The sequence below is a fragment of the Corvus moneduloides genome, chromosome 5 (assembly GCF_009650955.1).
Source record: "Corvus moneduloides isolate bCorMon1 chromosome 5, bCorMon1.pri, whole genome shotgun sequence".
NCBI lineage: Eukaryota > Metazoa > Chordata > Aves > Passeriformes > Corvidae > Corvus > Corvus moneduloides.
The window spans coordinates 26766462-26784772 of NC_045480.1; the positions used below are offsets into that span (position 1 = coordinate 26766462).

General features: G+C 40.9%; 1 protein-coding gene across 4 annotated transcripts; it reads right to left on the reverse strand.

Annotated features, from left to right (window-relative positions):
- Window positions 1–2927: 2927 nt before the first annotated feature.
- On the reverse strand, window positions 2928–18108 carry OCIAD2 (OCIA domain containing 2). 4 transcript variants are annotated; one of them, XM_032109471.1, is made up of 8 exons: window positions 18012–18108; window positions 14675–14804; window positions 12204–12294; window positions 11341–11394; window positions 9473–9520; window positions 8366–8471; window positions 7079–7166; window positions 2928–4673 (listed from the first exon to the last, which is right to left on the reverse strand). In XM_032109471.1, exons 2-7 carry the CDS (start codon window positions 14732–14734, stop codon window positions 7085–7087), a joined length of 441 nt encoding a protein of 146 aa, XP_031965362.1. In that variant the 5' UTR covers window positions 14735–14804; window positions 18012–18108; the 3' UTR covers window positions 2928–4673; window positions 7079–7084. The 4 variants fall into 4 exon arrangements, with proteins under 4 accessions (XP_031965362.1, XP_031965363.1, XP_031965365.1 ...); XM_032109472.1 differs by having other exon boundaries at window positions 14675–14807; window positions 18012–18104; XM_032109474.1 differs by lacking the exon at window positions 18012–18108 and adding an exon at window positions 17777–17862.
- Window positions 18109–18311: the final 203 nt, after the last annotated feature.

Sequence of the window (18311 nt, forward strand, 5' to 3'; positions counted from 1 at the left end):
TGTCCAGCCCAGCCCTGGCAGACCTCAGCCTCCAGCTGGCGGTGTGAAGGACAGGTTTAAAATGAGTCTTTGGGAGGAAGTACTAAAGATCGTTCTTGCTCTGAAATACCTGAGCTTGCTGATGTGCCTGAGCACAGGCTGCAGAATGTTCAAAATGCACACAGGTGAGAAGAAACATTTACAAGTTCAGGTAAGTGGGGTTTTTCTATGCAAGAAGTTGGAAGTGCCCTTGCTCTCAAACAATCTGTATGCCAAAGACAATGGGAAAAGCACCCATTACCACCCTTAGTTCTTTTTCACCCTTCATCTGCAGAGAAAGTCACTATACTGTAATAAAAATAATTTAAAGGTGTGTTCAGGAATCTTGGAACTTGTGCTCTCTGCACATGAAGATGTTTCAGTATCCATTTATAGGTATGAGACACCTGGGGTTTAGTTCATTTGGCAAGGCTCTTAACTTGGTTTTTCAATAGCTGTAAGAACGTAAGAATTGCCATAATGGTCACCCTGTCTCCCACACTGGCTAGTGACCCTTCTAGAAGGAGATCCTTCACTGGTGCACCCTCTTGTCCTCCCCTGATCACAGCTGAGAAATTTTCGTGACACAAAGGTTGCATTTGGATCATGCAAATGCAGGTGTTTTGCAGCCACCAAGTCTCTGTGTAGGTCATGTCTCTTGAAGCTGTTTTGTTTGCTTCTACCGTATCCTGTGGCAAGAATCCCCCTGATGGAATTGTGCTGTTTAAATCTGATTTCACTGAGTGCCAATGAGTTTTGATTTTAGAAAAACAGCAATTACTTACTCCCTATTCATCTGTCACACTTTTACAGACACAGTATTCCTCACCTTGAGATGTTTTCAGCCTGGAAAGTGAGTTACCTAATCTCTCATGAACCACTTTGTAGTTCTGATCATTCTTTTTTATTTTAATTTTTCTTTCTCCTGTTTCTGTCTCTGTGTTGTACAATTTCTGAGATGCACTGGAAGCACCATAATATTCAAAATGAGGGCATGCCATAGAATTGCTCTGTAGTCTAAGTTTTCCCTAATTTTTTCCTGGGAATTGTTAATGTTCTGCTTGCCTTTTGGCTGTCATGGACCACTGATCCTATGTCTTGCAACTATGCAAAATGACTCTCAGGTCCCTGTACTGAAAAAGAGTAATTTAAAACCAACTGTGTGATGCATTTAGTATTTTTCTGCATAACTATGAAGCTTATTAGTCAGCCTCTCACATGAAGATTTTTTTCCTAGCTCTGTAGTTTTGTCATCAGGAAACACTTGTGTTTTCCTTTGTCAGATTATCTGTTGATATGTTGACCAGATGCCCCCTAACATGTCCCCAAAATCTCCCTGAGGCCTTCTAGATTTTAAACTGGCCTTGAGAAGAGGCTCATTTATTTCCCGGGGAACCTTATTTTTTTGAGGGACTTACTAGGAAAATAACCCCAAACAAACAAAACAGAAAGCCCTCCACACCCATACAAAGTACAAGTGGCTTAGTCCCTCCAGGATGTGGAGCTACTGCAATATCGATGTCAGAAGTTGGATTCCTTTCTTTTTGTCCTCTCAAATGGAATTTTTGTGTGTGATGCCAAAAACAAGTTGGGTGAGTGGGACAAATTACCAGCAGCACTTTCACTGGTAGAAATAGTCATTAGGAAGAGGCTCCTGCTCCCAAGTTAGCGTTGCTGCCATTTTGTATTTCCTGCTGGCCTGGTCCAGCATGCTCCTGTTGTAAATCCTGCCCCAGAACCTGCTCTCGTCTTACCAGTTCCCTCCAGAGCTCTCCCCTCCTATTACCTGTTGTTGCATAGCATGCCCTATTCTCCCATTCTTCTCTAACAATAAAATAAGCCCCAAATCTTGTTTTTGATAGAGATTTATAAAAACCTGGATAGTGAGCTTTCATGTCCCTTTCATTCCCAGTTTTAAAAAATAATTACAGACCAGCTGGCTTACCTAGAGTCCACCTACTAAGGATTTAAACAGGAATGTGCTGTTTTCAACCTGCTTTCTCTTCTAAAACACAGTATTTTTTTAAAATTTGATGTGAATACCATATTTGTAAAAGGATTGCAAACAGCTAATACAAAAGTCCCCAAAGATACTGCAGTTGTTTGAGGTTAATGTCACTATAGCTTTCTTCTTGCACCCTTTTTCTAGTCATAATTTCATAAAGTGCATAGAGGCTTCCATACAGCTATTCACTCTGTATATCACAGCTGAAGGAGGTATTTTGTTTCCTGATTTTAACATGTATGTGGACTTCAACTAAGCTGTGATATGCCTAAGCACACAGTTCAACTCCCTTGTCTCTGGGTGAAGAAAACAAGTTCAACTTTCCAGATACAAATGATTCACAGGAAGCTGTGTAAGTTCATTGGCTTTTTTAGCCTTTTTGTAACATCTTCTGCCAAAAGGAAATGTACAGCCTATTATCAGTGTAAGAAAACACTAAGAAAAGTTTAGTTTACCTTTGCAAGGTCAACTGTTTTTCCTCCTGGAGATCTCTTCCCCTCTTATTAAAGAAGCAACTGATTACCTCAAATCTTTCCCTATTTTTTTCCATTGGTCACCCCTAAATTCAATGCATTCAACTTCTGCTTCAATTAAAAATAAGTTCTTTAACCTGCTTGTATGAAATGCACAATAGCAATGGTCAACAAAGATTAGCTCATTAAACTGGACATAATTAAAAGCAGCTGTTTTGTAGTAAAAAGACCTTCAAAGAACAGTCTTCCCATTAGCTGTGCTCATTTTTCCTTTGATATGCATAAATTTAGTGCTAATACATCTTAAGATTCACAAACTGCCTTTTTTCCATACCTGTATCACAGTAGCTCATGAACTTAGATCCACACAATTAGCTAATCAGCTTTTTGCAAAGTATGGAAACAAAGCTAGGAAAAAAGGAGACAAGAAATTTTATACATCAGCATATTTATTAGAGAAAAATAACTGAAAGCAAAAAATAACCAAAATTACATTTAAAGCAAAGTTCAGTAGCTAAGTTGTAATCAAGAGGTAACACTGATCAAGAGGTAACACTGACCACAAGAACAGCCTCTGAGAGTCTGACATGAAAGGTCCTCTGTCACGTGCATCACTCTCCTTGGCACCACCTGGATGTGATGGCTTCCCTCCCTTCCAGGCACGACTAACCTTGGTGCAGCTTCTTGCTGTTATCTTGACAGCAGATGACAGATGAAGGGGAAGTAGCTCAGACATGTCACCATTCAAGTTTTGGTGGCTATCACAGTACACCCATGACAATTACATTATTTTCACAAAGGAGGTCGCCTTCTCTGTGGTTGTGTAAGCCCCTCGCCGTGGAGCCCCTGTGGAAGGCTTTCCCAGGGTCTCCCGCCTGTACCCAGCATCAGCTGTGACACAGCACCGCTGTGTATCACTGACTCCAACTGAAAGAGCTGTGGAAAAATACTGCAGAAAAGTAGCAAGTGTAAAATTGAAGCCCCTGTTTAGACAGGGGTTCTTAGCAACTCAAGAATTCAAGAGGCTAAACACCAAGTAGAAAAGTATAAAATCTTGTAGGAAAGAAAAGGACAGGGAGTCTAGTCAGTCCAACCATTCCCCTTCTGCCTGGTGGCTGCTTGGATAGGAAAGGCTGTCCAAGTGCTGTTGAGTCAAGGAAGTTCAGTACTCAATGTTAATCACTTTGTCAAATCCAGAATGTCTTTTGTGTTTACTGACTAATTAATAGTTACATTACACTTTTCCATACTATATATTTTGCTTGCAGAATCTTTTTGTGTCCAAGTAAAGATGCCCACAGAAGATTGTTCAAAAGAGGGGCACTAACCATAGGCACAGGATAAAAGCAAACAGAAGAACCCCACAGAAGACAGCCTTCATCAGCTGACACTGAAGCCCAAACTTCCCAGTAGCTGTGCATTTCTTCCCATGTGAAAGCCATCACTGTGTTTAGGGGAAGTGTCTGCTTTTGATTTCCTGAGATGTTTCATGGAAGACTGTGTGTCCTGCTGTTTGTAGAGAGCATGTGCCATCTAGGTTTGGTTGTTTTTTTCAACATCTGGTGGCCTCAGATTTTGTGCAGACCACAAACTGTTCCAAAATATTGTGTGTTCTTGTTCATGAATGTGGCACCCACTTTTGGTATCCCTGGCAAAGTGGACCTTTGTGTAAAACTGGCTTATGGGAAGTTCATTCAGCATAGTAACTGGAGCGTGACAGTTCCCTGGATTTGGTACTCTTAAAGTACTCCATAACCAAGGGGTCAGCTCAGAGACTGAACAGCTGCTTCACTGTGCAAACCACTTAAACATCCTCACACTCTTTCCATTTGACATAGACAAACATTCCATCATAAACCACTCTGCCTGCTACACAAAGTATTGCCAGCATCTAAATACAATAGACAAATGCAATTTTTCAGCACTAAGAACTGAATTGCACAGAAGAGAGGAAAATAAACCAACACGTGCTGAAAAGAGAGGAGTGTATTTCAAAAGGTGCATTACAAAAAACTGGTATTTAGTGCAAACCGAACTATATAACAACACACAACTATTTCAAATAAGTCAATTTATACCAAATCCAAGAGATAGAATCACTAAATTATTATTTCTCATCTACAGAAAAGTGCCTTGAAAGAAGCTGGTCGATAAGGTTTTTATCATGTTCACCACATCTGTAAATAGAATAAAAGGACCTGTTACTTATGAGTGGCACCTTGCTTTCAGTGTGAAACATGGAGCTTCTTGGTGATTTCTCTGAGAACATTCCAGAGTCCCTGAGGATAAAAGACATTACCTTTGGACTCATAAACATGAATACAATTTTATCTGGGTGGTCTTCCTAAGCACTGCCAGAGCTTGCACCATATGCTTAGCATGGATAGTAGCAAGATGTGCTCAGCAGGGGGTCTGCACATTTTTAGAGCATAGCATGCTAAATTAAGAACTTTTATCAAAACAGAGAAGAGGTTTAACAGTACACAAAACAACACAATGCTTACAGTACTTCTTTTCCTAAGTTTCTAAAACCTGTCCATCAAAATTGATTTCTGGCAAATTCAAAATACCACACTGGCCCAAATATAATGGCTTTTTCGTTACAGCAATTAAAAGTTGAAAGAAATACACTTACCTTACATTTGTTTTCAAACTAAGTTTTTGACTAAGCTTTCAAGATCTTCTAAAAACCAAACAAGAAGACCTAAGCTGCTGTTAAAATGTCTTTGATGAACATGTGAGCTGGAACAGGGAACAGGTTCCACAGCAGAAATTCCAGGACCCATTACAGGAAGAAAACAAAGAGAGGGGCCTCTGGCATCCTGGGTTCTTCCCCTCAAAAAGCTGCGAGGCTCCTTTGTATTTGAGACAATTTGGAATTTATTTAAAAGCTAACTGGTACTGGCACACCAGAAAAAATACTGTCAGCTCACAGAGGAAGGCTGAAAAACAGAATGTGTTTGTATTGAAGGTTCAGAAAGCTGCAGCTCTGACAAACAGCAGAGGTAAATCCCACCATAAATATTTAATTTCTCTACACAGGTAATTGCTAGTAAGTGACCATCCTCAATTAAATATGCTTTGGGGTTCTTATTTGAAATAAGTGAGCCTCCATAAGCATTTATTTAAAAGAAAATCTTCCAAAGCAGTTAATCGGCACAGTATTGCAAGAGGTTTATTAAACTCATAACTGCTAATGGATTTAGAATGTTATTCATTCAGGCTTACCTGAATTATCAGCATTAAGTCTTGCTAACTCCCTCCCTCATGCTGGCACTAGCAAGAAACCTTTCAGAAAGTTTTGGGGGTTTTTTTACCCCTTTCCTCATACCAAACTAGCACAGAGAGCTGATCTGGAGGGCCAACTCACTTCACGATCTCTGTAGCTGGCACAAGGGAAGCACTGCTCTTTTGGCACAACCCTATTAGGTGAGCCTAAGCCAAAGTGCATTTTCTGCTAGTGGCTGAGCACTTGCAGCACTTGATATAAGATGCTGAACCAAAGTTGATCAAAATCAGGACTTTATTCTAATGGCTTCTTTCAGAACTCTGAAAACTCTTCTCAATCCTCACTGCCACAATGCATTGTTGCATAATAAAAGTCCATCAAAATCTCTCTTCTGGGCAAGTAAACAGGTTCTGATAGGATATTCCTCTTTATTCCTCTGTGAGCACACACTTAAGAGTAAGAAAGGGACTATTATCAATATCCTTGTCTAAATTCCTACATAATATATGCCAGACTTAATCCAACAATTTCTGCATCAGGCTTCTGTTCTTAGCTATATAAACTCACATGGCAGGATTTCAAACAGGCCCTGTGCTCTCCTCTCTTGCAGGCAGCCAAGCTATTTGCAACACTTTCACACATTCTCCTGCCTGTGAGAAATGTAGGCCAGCTTACCACAAGCAAAAAGTGTGAAAGCATTCTTAAAAAACCCAGCTGCTGGCCTGTTTTTCATGGAGTGCAAGTCCTTTTAAACACTCCCCTACCTTCCACCCTGTAAACCCTCCTTTTTCATAAAGGGAACTTGCCCCTTTCTGGGGTGAAAACACCACATGAGTCATGTCCCCTGCCCCACCACAGCAGGCTGCTCGAGCATCACTATTCTGCTACTGCACTAAGGCTCTAGTCAAACTGTAGTACTGAATGCAAAAATCCCACACCTAGCTGTGTCTCCTTTTAGTTCTCAGTATTTCAGTACATTTTTAAATACCAACATAATCCATAATTATTTGATTCTTAAGTAAAACAAGCTGGAAATTGAAAGGAGTTGCATTTGTTTTAATACAAGCAGTTGATCCAAATTAATTCCACTCAGGTCAATCAGCAATACTCTGCTACAGCTAAAGAAAAAAACTCCTCAGAGATGGGGGATTTAAAATTAGCATAAAAGGTATGCAATGTAAAAATAAGAACAAAATTAATCAGAAATTACAGATATGGAGTATTTCCTTGAGTAATGCTTGGATTTTGATCCATTATTAAAATCTGTGATTTTCACTATATTGTTCAAAAGAAGAATACCATTCAACATGGAAAATAACATGAGATTTTAAAAAAAATTACAAGGTTGACTACCTGGGACTAAGATGCTGAAGGAATTGAATCTTCGCTCTCATTTGATCCCAATTTTGCTTTACATTCTTTGCAAGCATGATGACACTGCCTACAATATTGAAAGCAAATAAAACATTGAAGAATTTTGCTGGATTTCTTCTAATACAACGGTATAGCATGATGGCAAAAGTTCTTGAAGAAGTTATCTCTTGCCTATATTCCCCAATTCTTGTAATATGGGATATAAACTGCAAAATATGACATCTAAATGTCTCAGCCAATAAACCCCCATTAATTAATATTAAGTACTCCTTCTAGCAATTGCCAAAATATAACAGGATTTTCAAAATATAACGGCAAAAGATGTTCCTTGCCATTCTGCCTATGAGCAAACTGAGCTAGGAGTAAGGTGTATAACATTTTGTGTAATACCAAGTATATATATAGCTTTTTATGTGGGGGAAGAATACAAGTAGAGAAATAGATGAACAATGAAGAAGCTTCCCATTATCAGTCAGGCACTTTTATAGGCATGTTGGTCTGGGGGAAAAATGTGGAAAGACAAAGGAGAACGATTTTTTGTGTAGAATTTTTGGAAATTTTGTGAGTGAAAGGTTTGTACCAGAAGCCATATCGAGAACAGAGAGTATAACAGGCATTTGAAGGAGGAGCTGGGAAGGAAGTCAGAGTCTGATTGGATGTGAAGGAGTACTTTATGTGAAGTTGAGAAAACAGTGACTGAAATGTGGAGTTGCCAGGCGACAGAAGTCGACCACTGAGATCTATTCTATGGTTAGAGGTGCAAGGTGGAAAAAACATCCTCTCAGTTCGTGCTCTTCATGGCTTGGCGTGACAGTATGAGGTTGGGCAAAGCCACAGAGGAGGGGAAAGTTGGAATATGGATTGAGATTTAAATTTTTGTTAAAATATGAGAACATTATAAAAAATCTGTAGCATATTTGGCCTGATGTATGTTCCAAAGGAAGACTCAAACGGTCGAAGTGATAACACAGACAATCTTAGCAGTATGACACTAGATGAAAAGAGAACTAGTAACTGTTGTCACATCACACCTAAAAGTACAAAATTTTCATTGAAATCATGGATATCCTAGTAACAGGTATTACAGTGAGTTTAATTTGCATTTTCTGAAGAATGTGTAGTAGTTTCTAATACTGCAATATATAGCCTATGACTAGCACCTCAGGATCTGATCACAGAACTTAAGTTCATAGTTCTGCTGCATATAATTTTTAGTGTGTTTTAGACTATTTTGATCTAGGCTTAATAATTCAAATAAGCACAGACCTTTTTTGTTGTGGACCAAATGGTGCAATACCAATTTTCTGAAACTTTTTTTGGCATTCTCCCATGTATGACATCTTTCCAATGGCAAAGCCTAAGACACCAGCAACTATAGAGACAGATAACAAAACATTGTTAATACAAGAGCTTAAATCAGGAGTGTGCTATTGGCTCCATTTTAATCATACAACAAATTGTGTATCACATCTTCTCAGAACACGTCACAAACACGTGAAGTTACACAGGGATTACAGGGTGAATTAAATAACTACTGAAAACTGGTTACCTATCATGAGAGAGAGCAACTGGTCCAAAACAATGCATACAGAAAAAGGATATAATATTCCTGCATACAGGAAAAGGATGTAATATTTAGAGGAACAGATTAGAGAAAGTAAAATTTACTACACAATGTCAGCACTAATTGGTCTTGCCTTTGATTGCACACCATGGTTTACTTCTAATGATCACACTTTTCACCAACTTCTCTGGCCTTCTAAGAAGCCAGAACATCAATTTGCCATACTGTTGCACTGTGGCTTTCATTGGAGTCAGAATAAAAGACTACTTCAATATCCTTGATTTCCTGCTGAATTTCTACTGAAGAAGGAATCAATTTAATTTCTTGTCATTTATGAGCCACCTCACTGTACAGTACAGTTTCTGTGCTTCCATTTGCTTTCTTTATCAATCCATGGTTTTGAATTAGACAGTTGAGATCAGTCAAACGAAAACACGAAAAGGACCATACCATTTTATATATTATAGTATCATGACTTCTTGATACCGTAAGTTGTGCAATCTGCCAAGCACAGCTGATCAATGAGGCTGACATAATTTATAAAACAAAGTGGAGGCTGGAGTTTATACCAATTTGAGAGATTGCATTACATAAACATAAGCTGCTACTGAAAATATTTACATGAGAAGAATCATGTTTCATACATTTATTTTTAAACACATCAGAAACCTAATTTCCTAATCTGCTGGGGTAACATATAAATTCCAAAAGAATAATATTTTGGAAAGAAATTCAGAGAGATGCATCTAAGGTCTGCATACTGCCTGTAAAGAACTTTTCCTTTCCTTTTAGAATTGGGTGCAACTTACTTGCCATCTTGGGGTATGGACCAAATCTTGCGCTTGCTGAGAAAATGCCTACAAAAAAGGAAATGATCAGAAAGCTTATTCACTTGAAGAACTCATCAGCACTCAAAACCAGGGCACCAATTTTCCTACAGGCTTTTGCATTTCTTAAGGTGAGGATGGTATGAAGTCCACTAACTCAGATTTCAGTACATCAGGGCACTTTGCATTCCACTAGTTCTTAGTGCATGTGTTTTGGGGTAGTCCTAGAGTCGTAAGAGGAAGAGAACCTGGACTTTGCAGGATTCAGCTCAGGCAGGAGTTCAGAATGTAAACCAACATGAAAGCAGCATGTCTGCCACTGGTGACACCTGCAGCACTGCAGAAGTGATGGTGGCTTATGTTTCAGCACAAACCAATCCTGCATATAAAACAGCAAAATTAAATCTCTTACACAGGGTCCAGCTCCTTGTGCTGTGTAAGTAGGACGAAACTGCTCTTTGGCAGCTTTCTGTGGCTATTGATTAAAACTGTACCACTGGTATCTAGCCTCCTCCTCTGGAAAGATCACACATTTGGGCCTTTAAGAGGGGAACACAGTGTGCTAAACAAGAAAAGCAAAAAACTGTCTTTAGCTTTTCCACCAAAATCCACATTCCCCCAGTTAAGCTCAGGAGGTGAAACCAGTATTCCTCTGAGAGCTATGTGTCTGGCAGAGGAGTGCCATGCTGTGGAGGAGGGCTCCACACAGCAAGACTACCGTGGCAAAGGGAAGGGAAGCGAACACTGGTTGCACTGTTACATGCATTCAGATAGTAATAATGAGGCATAGAAGCTCCAGCTTCTTCTAGAGGCAGGGTACTGTGTGCAGCCATCAGAAGAGTGTTTAGACAGAGAGGCATTCAGCCTATGCTAAGCACAAGGGCCTTTGCCCACTGTGATCTATGCAATTTTATATTGTGTCTCTCAGCCGAGGGAGGAACAAAAGTGGTGTTTGTTTCTAATCACTCCCCTCCAATTGTTGACACACAGTAATGATTATTTAATAAGGGCATTTGTTACTTCACAGCTGGTCAGAAACATCCAAGTACAATGAACAGAAACTGAGAAGAGTACCTGGTGCCAGAGGCTGGCATGTTAGCTATGGAGACAGCCCCAGTGCCCTTCCTATCGCTGCTCATCCTTTATTGAATGTGTATTCCTTCTCTGACACACCTTCTCTTACTTCTTCCCTCGCTGTCTCCCTACAAGCTCTTAGGTCAAGGATGGAATAGGGAACCCACATCAGCCTCTTGTGGTATAGCTTAGCAGACTTCAGGGTGGATGCCCCTCACTCTTTCCCCAAAACACTAACCTCAACCTTATACACAGTCAAGGCCCCCAGCAGGGAAACTGAAGGTGCCATGTGTAGAACCAGGCTCATCCACCACATAAACAGAATACAATTTTCTTTTGTGTTAGCCTGCAGATCGTAAGCCATCTCTACAGAAAGCTCTCTGTCTCCTCACTTTGGCAGTACTCCTTGTCCCTTTGCATCAAAGCTGTAGTCATATTGATACATGGTCACTGTAAAAGCATTGCCAGCATTTTTCAAATAAACCAACAGTTAGAGCTACAGTACCCAATTCTAACACCCCCGCTCGGGTTGTACAATGCTCTGCCCCACAGGCTGCCCCAGTGAAGGCTCTACTCAAATACACGTGATCATGGAGACAGAATCCAGCCACCAGTCTTTGGATTTGCAAATTCTCTTTTCAGTTCATGTTCTTTCAAAAGAATGACTGTGGCAATGCACACATAATAATCAAATCACCATAACAATGACGGTAATGAGTGAGAGGAATATTCGTATTAAAAACCAGCACTTTAATAATGTATTTTTTTATCTTTACCTTTTGAGATTAGCCCCTGGGTGACAAGCATGCTTCCAAGAGATAAAGGAAGACCTGTGCAAATGAAAAGGAGAGTAGCTGGTGTCAGCCAAAATTCACTACTTATTTGGTAAATACTCTTATATATTAAATGTTTTATGTTTCTAATGTTAAACATACTACTTCTAAACATTAACTTTGCCTACTGTCTTAATCACCTATTATACCTGCTCATTCAGATTACATTCTCTTCAAAGCAAGGATGTCCTCACACATTAGACATCAGCCATGCTGTAACATCTGGAGCTAATGCTATATACATATATATTTATTACATAATAGTTTCCACAATCTGAGTATCTCCTCTAACTACTGCAACACTTGTAATGACAGCAGCTCCGATGAAATGCTGAAACCCTTTTCAATCTTCTCCATTCAGGAAATAGGTAATTTAGACACAAACTGAGAGGGTGGACTTAAAAGGCACTAAAACACTGAGTACTAATCTTTTACCTGTCCTAACACACAAAGAATTTCAGAAATCAAAGACATGTAGCCATGCCTGCCTTCCATTCAAAGGCACTAAGTATGTAATGAAGTAAAACATTTCTAAGGTGGTTGTAATAATGGACTTCAAGAATAGAACCAACTCTACAATCGCTAAAGTTCACATTAAACAAGACCTCAATTCAACCACCTTTACCTACAACGATTACGCAAACAATTCAATCAAACCTTTAAGAATACAATGCTTAATTTAACATGACATAGTTAACCCACAACAGTGTTCCAACAAAAAAGCATTCTGCAGACAGTTTTGCATACATACATCAAGAAGTCATTCTGTGTGGTGAGTGTGGTAAGAATGACTTTGGATCACCCACCTCTGTACCAGAAACTTTCCTGTTTGCATTCTTTACGGATCCTTGCAATCTCTCTATCTTGAATTTGGGAGATGGGACAAAACAACATTGGCTGAAAGCATAAACCTGGATTAGTTTGCTGAATTTAATCTCACAGGAAGAAAAAAAAAAATCAATTAAAGAAGATAAATTATTTTTAAAAAAATTAAAATACAAAAACCTCCAAGTGAAATTCCCTATTCTGTTGTTAGCGGTGTGACAAAATCTTGATGCCCCAATACAGAAACAGAAAGAACTACATAGGTTTTAAGTTTAAACCACCCATCTTGTTGGTCTTTCCTACAATTACTCAGCTGCTGCTTGCCTCAGAAGCATATTGCTTTATATCTGTTAGTAATTTTATTCTCATGAGCTACATTATCTCTCCCAGAAAGAAATGACAGGAAATAAAGGCAGAGTGGCAGTTTCAAAAATCAAGTTCTGCTCTGTACAGAAGCCAACTGAAGTTCAGTAAGAGCAGATTTTGCAAGTATTCAGAAGAGGGTCAACATAAACTCTGCCAGACTCCCCACTAGTAGAACTTCCTCTCTGAGCAATTTAAATATATCCATGGCATTAACTGAACTCAACCATACTGGCTTCACCCTAATACAAATTAGGCCACCAATAGGCTTCTTTAAGGTAGCTCTTTTTTCACCCACTGTGATTGAGAGGAAAAAAATGACAGTATTATCTCTTGCAGTCTACTATCCAGAGTATTGACCTGTAGACGTAAGATTATTTTTCTTTCTCTAAGAAAAGACTCAGCGTTAGCACTTGTAGTGTCATTATCAGACATCTGAAATAAATGGGTGTACTGGTTTTGACTGGACAAGAGTTTATTTTCTGCATAGTAACTGGTATGGTGCTAGGTTTTGGATTTGTGACCAAATCAGTGTTCACAATACAGGGATATTTAATTACTGCTGAATAGAGCTTACGCAGAGTCAAGGCCTTTTCTGTTTCTCAGGCTTCCCCACCAGCAAATCGGCTGGGGGTGCAGAAGAATTTGGTAGGGGACACAGCTGGGACACCTGACCCCAGCTGATCCAAGGGACAGTCCAATTCCATACCATGACATTGTGCTCATCAAGAAAAGCCAAGGGAAAGGAGTTGTCATTAAGTTAAAATTAACGGAAATGTTAACATTTTTCTATAAAAACACAACATCTTCAAACACACATATTCTTGAAAGAAAAACCAGGCATCATAGAACAAGCAATGTCTTGGGAAAAAGAGCACATTCATCTGTTACAGGATTCTATCTCATTTTATGCCTGACTGATCCATGATTTTATAGCCATAATAATGAAATGCATTTATTGGCCATAGCCACACATTTCACATTATAGCTAATTAATATCTCAGCCCTTCTTCAAGCACTGCTCCCACAGAGGTTAATGGTGGTGCTGCTTGGCTGAACAATACAGAGTTGACTCCACTCCAGACCACAGAGAACCACTTCAAACTGGTTTCAGAGCAAGGTCATAGCAAATACAGTAAAATACAAACAGGCTGACTGAAAGATAAGGAAATGAGTGTCAGAGCCCCAAGCACACCAACAGGCTTTGCAACCTTTCTGTCTCCATACATATCCTGCCAGGGGTTTAGCTGCTTGGGCTCAGAGTCAGCTCTAACATGGCACAGTTGTGTAACACTGAATTAGACTGCTGTGAAAAGAGCAAAGCTCAGAGAAAACAGCAAGAAGCTTTGCCCAGGGACTCTGCCTTTCAGCTCAGGAGCTGTATATAAGCTCAGGCCCTTGCCTTAACTGTGTTGTAGGTATGTCTTACCTTGCCGTGCTAACGTGATCACCTGGCTTAGCATCAGACTTGCCTTATTCCTATGGACTTGCCTGGCATCACTGAACTGACTGTAGGCTGACCCTGGTTAACATCATTGGATCTCCTCTCTTCCTTTTTTGGGTACTGTGCTCCCTGTACCTGAGGCCTTAGCCCCTGCCACCCTGCTGTCACTTGTGCCCCTTCCTTGCAGATCAGCCCAATACTGCTGCCCTCTGGTAGTGACTGGTTAGCAAAAAACTGTACCACACTTGAATTCCTCAATTTCTCTATCAGAGGAGAATGTTCATCTTCTGTACAGCTGTAGACCAGATCCTTGTGCCATACTGTTCCCTTCTCTCTCCCCCTCTGAATACACAGACATGTGCATATGGAACTTGTTGGGGACAGGTTGTACTGGACTTGTACTCTGACACCATGCCAGCTATGCCAGCTTGTAACTCAGGGCATAAATCAGAGACTTAAGATTCACAACTCCTAGCCCTCTGAGCACAGTGAACCAGGAAAAATAACACACTGTCCTTTCCCCTCTTCATGTACACGCTTAAGCTAACAGACACCTATTTCTCTCTTCAGTAAGAGCAACTGAGGCAAAATCCCAGTTATTCATTAGCAATAGCATTGAAATATAAGGGAGGAAACCCAGCTTACCCATCCAGGTTGCTTTATTGGAGGTGTCTGACTCTCCTGTTGGACTGTTCCAGAAGACATTGTCTCTTTCCTTGTACTCTGCTACTGCTCTTGTTCAGCAGAAGCTATGCGCTTTATGCTTGGCTACTTTCTGCTAGGTACAAAGGTAAAAAGTCAAGATAACATACTGATATTTGTAAGTCCAGTGTTCATCTAGAAACAAAAATGACCAGGTTGAAAGGAGTGTACTTTTTACAGCACACAGCATTCAGTCACCTGAACACAGTCTACAGCACAGTGTATCACTTATCAGCAACACAGCCTTGTGTGTAACTTATGCAGGTAAGTCAGTAACTACAATTAAATGCTGAGTCATGACCTAGTGCAGTATGCTCAATCATGAAGAAATGCAAATAAATATGAGCAAGTAATTGAAAACCTTCCTAATTTTTTAATGTACTGCAGGTCCAAGAAATAGCCTCTTTAGAGTGCTGTCCAGCATTACTGCACTACTTCTATCCTCACTGCCATCATTTGAAGCCTGGATTCCATGGGACCCACCAGGCAAGCCTATCACAAACCATATCTGTAATTCCAAAACCACAGTTCAGTTACAAACATCCTTTAAAAAAATAACAAGAAAGAATAAATAGATTCCAAAGAGTTTTAGAGTTGCAATCTTCCATGCCTGAGAACTTCACTGCTAGGGAAAAGCAAGAAGGAAACTCATTTATTTCTAGAGTAATTCAAACATGTAAATTGGATTTTTACCTAGCACTTTGCTGCATGGTCTGGCACTTTATTAACATAGAGGGCCCTTCTGCTTTTCCAAAAGTACTTTCTGAGAATGGTGGCACTGAGCAAGGCTGAAGTGACTGTGAAGGGCAGAGTTAAACAGAAAAGATATGCAACAATTTATTGACCTAAATGTTTTTTGGCATTCACAGTATTACTGTATAAACCACTTCCTGCACTTATTTTGGGGTCAGTTACATAGCTATAAAGCTCAAGCAACGTCTGCTTCACATACATTAGATATTCAGACAGTGAAGCTTTTTTAAGAAATGGAACAGAAGCAACATAACCTCCTCTCCCCTTGGTAAAAAAAACTTAAATAAAGCATTGCATTCGCACCAGTCTGCACTTTATTCTCAGACACTTGCAGAAATGACAGTGATCACTGTGTCTTTGAAAAAACGTAGGTTTGAAAACCCATATTATATGAGGGAAGCTCACAGCTCTGCACTGTCTTCCTCAGTCTGAGAGCAATTTAGTTTTTATCAGTCTCTTGTCACTTAATGCAAAAAAAGGACATAGAATATGAGAAAGATGCATAAAACTTTAAAGAGATTTGCATCAATCAAAAATCACTCAAATTTTCTTATTCTTACCAGCTTTCTTGTTCTTACCTACTCACAAAGCCTACTTGGGCAGACGGCTGCATAAAAATAATCACTGGAAACAGTTTCTAACTGCTGCAACAGATTTAAAGTGCTTGTCTTTTTCATGATGATAAAACAGCTGAGTCACAGGAGGATAATAATAAAACAAGGGAAAAAGAATGGTATAAATTAAGTTTATGAAGATTTGCAGTTTGCCATTGGACTCCTATATTGCCCTAAGTACACGTTTCTCCTGAATTATAAGTTATTCAGCTATGCTACTGCTTCAACATCATGAACCCCCCAAATATTTAGCCCTTTAAGCAGCCTCATGGTACGTCTCCCATCATCCCATCTTTCATGGGATGAAAGCTAAAAGCTATACTGGCAAGAATGAAACAAAGAGACAGAGGTCATGTCATAAAAATATTATGTAACTGAATTATTAATATTCATACCTAGCAGACATGCTGTCTCCTATCTGAGGAATGCAAAAGTGTTCCAGTATTTTGAGGCCCTGTGTCTTGCAAAGACAAGTGTCATCCCAGAAATTAACTTTATTTCCATTAGCTTACTGAAGAAATTTAACTTTCTTGCAATTTTCTGTAATACTCATTGCTATTTTCTCAACCTGACATGTAATTCTTAGTGTAACAATTAACTATATATTCTGGGAAGAATTCCCCAATTATATTATACTAGTTTAAGTGAAATACCTATATAATACAAGATTAAATCAATGTGGTTTGCAAGGATCAAATATTCAAAAAACTTACTCATCTTCTACAAGAACTATTCTGGATCATTTATTCATTTATGGAAGAAAATGCTAATATCAGGCTCCTGAAAAATCTCATGGATTCAATACCTCTAATGGGATGATAAAGAAGCAGTATGCAAGATGATAGCTAAGTTTTTCAAATGTGAGACTTGTCAACTTCCTATACTCTGTTTTCAATAAAAAGTCCCCTTCTGAATAGGAATGGTGACCCCATAATTTCTAGGGCTACTTTGGGGAAGAAAGAGGGAGCCAAAATTGCATGTATTAACTAGTACATGCAGTGGGCAGTTATGCCCAGGGCACTCATCACCGAGACAACTCATCAAGGATTTCAGAGAGGCGCTTCAAGGACCATTATGAGGAAAACGAAAGGTGGCAAGACTCAACATGTTTCACACCTATCTAAACTGGCTCTTTGTTTTAAACTCAGGCTCTTATTTCAAAGGAGAGTCTACAGAGTAGCTGCACTAGGTCGTCAATGAAAAACTCTTTACCACCACCTGACAGCACGGCGCTGGGGAATGCAGCAGCTGCTCAGTGCCCTCACCCAGGGCAGTCCTCGCCCGGCCAGCACAGAGGATTGTTTTCACAGTATCACAGAACCAATTAGGCTGGAAAAGACCTCTGAGATCATCGAATCCAAGCTTTGACCAAACACCACCTTGTCAACTAGATAATAGCACTAAGTGTCACGTCCACTCCACCACCTCCCTGGCAGTCCATTCCAATGTCTAATCACCCTTTTTGTGAAGAAATTGTTCCTGATGTTCAACCTGAACCTCGTCCGGCACAGCTTGAGGCCACGTTCTCTTGTCCTGTTATTAGCCGTCTGGGAGAACAGACCAATGCCCATCTGGCTACAACCTCCTTACAGGTGGTTGTAGAGGGCAATAAGCCTGAGCCTCCTTTTCCCCAGGCTAAAGACGCGCAGCTTCCTCAGCCGCTCCCAACAGGACTTACACTCCACACCCTCCAGCACATCAACGCGCTTCCTGCACTGAGGGGAGACGGCCCCGTGGCGCTGAGGCGGCACACGCCCCGCAGACCCCGCCTGCCCCGGGCCGGCTGCCGAGAGCCACGCCCCGACTCCAGCCTTCCCCCCGCCGTGACGCCGGAGAAAGCCGGCCCCGCGGAGCTCAGCCGCTTGGCGCGGAAAGGAGGAGTCTGACACTCACGGCCCCCCAGCCGCGCTTACCTTCCTCCGGCGTCCGGAGGAAGCGGAATGGGCTGGGCTGACCGGCCCGGCCCGGCCGGCCCCGGAAGCCCGCGAGTGGGCCCGCCTGCGCAGGAGCCGCGGCCGGGCGGGGAGCGGCTGCAGCCCGTGCCCGCCTCCCGGGCTGAGCGGCGCTGGGGCGGAGGCCGGCCCGCCCGTGCTGCCGGGCTCCACCGCCGCCTCCCGGCCGCCGGGTGCAGGGACAGCCGGGGCAGCCGGCCGCAGTACCCACCCAGTTCCCCTCATGCCCCGGCTCCTCGCTCCTACCAGGATCTGCTACTA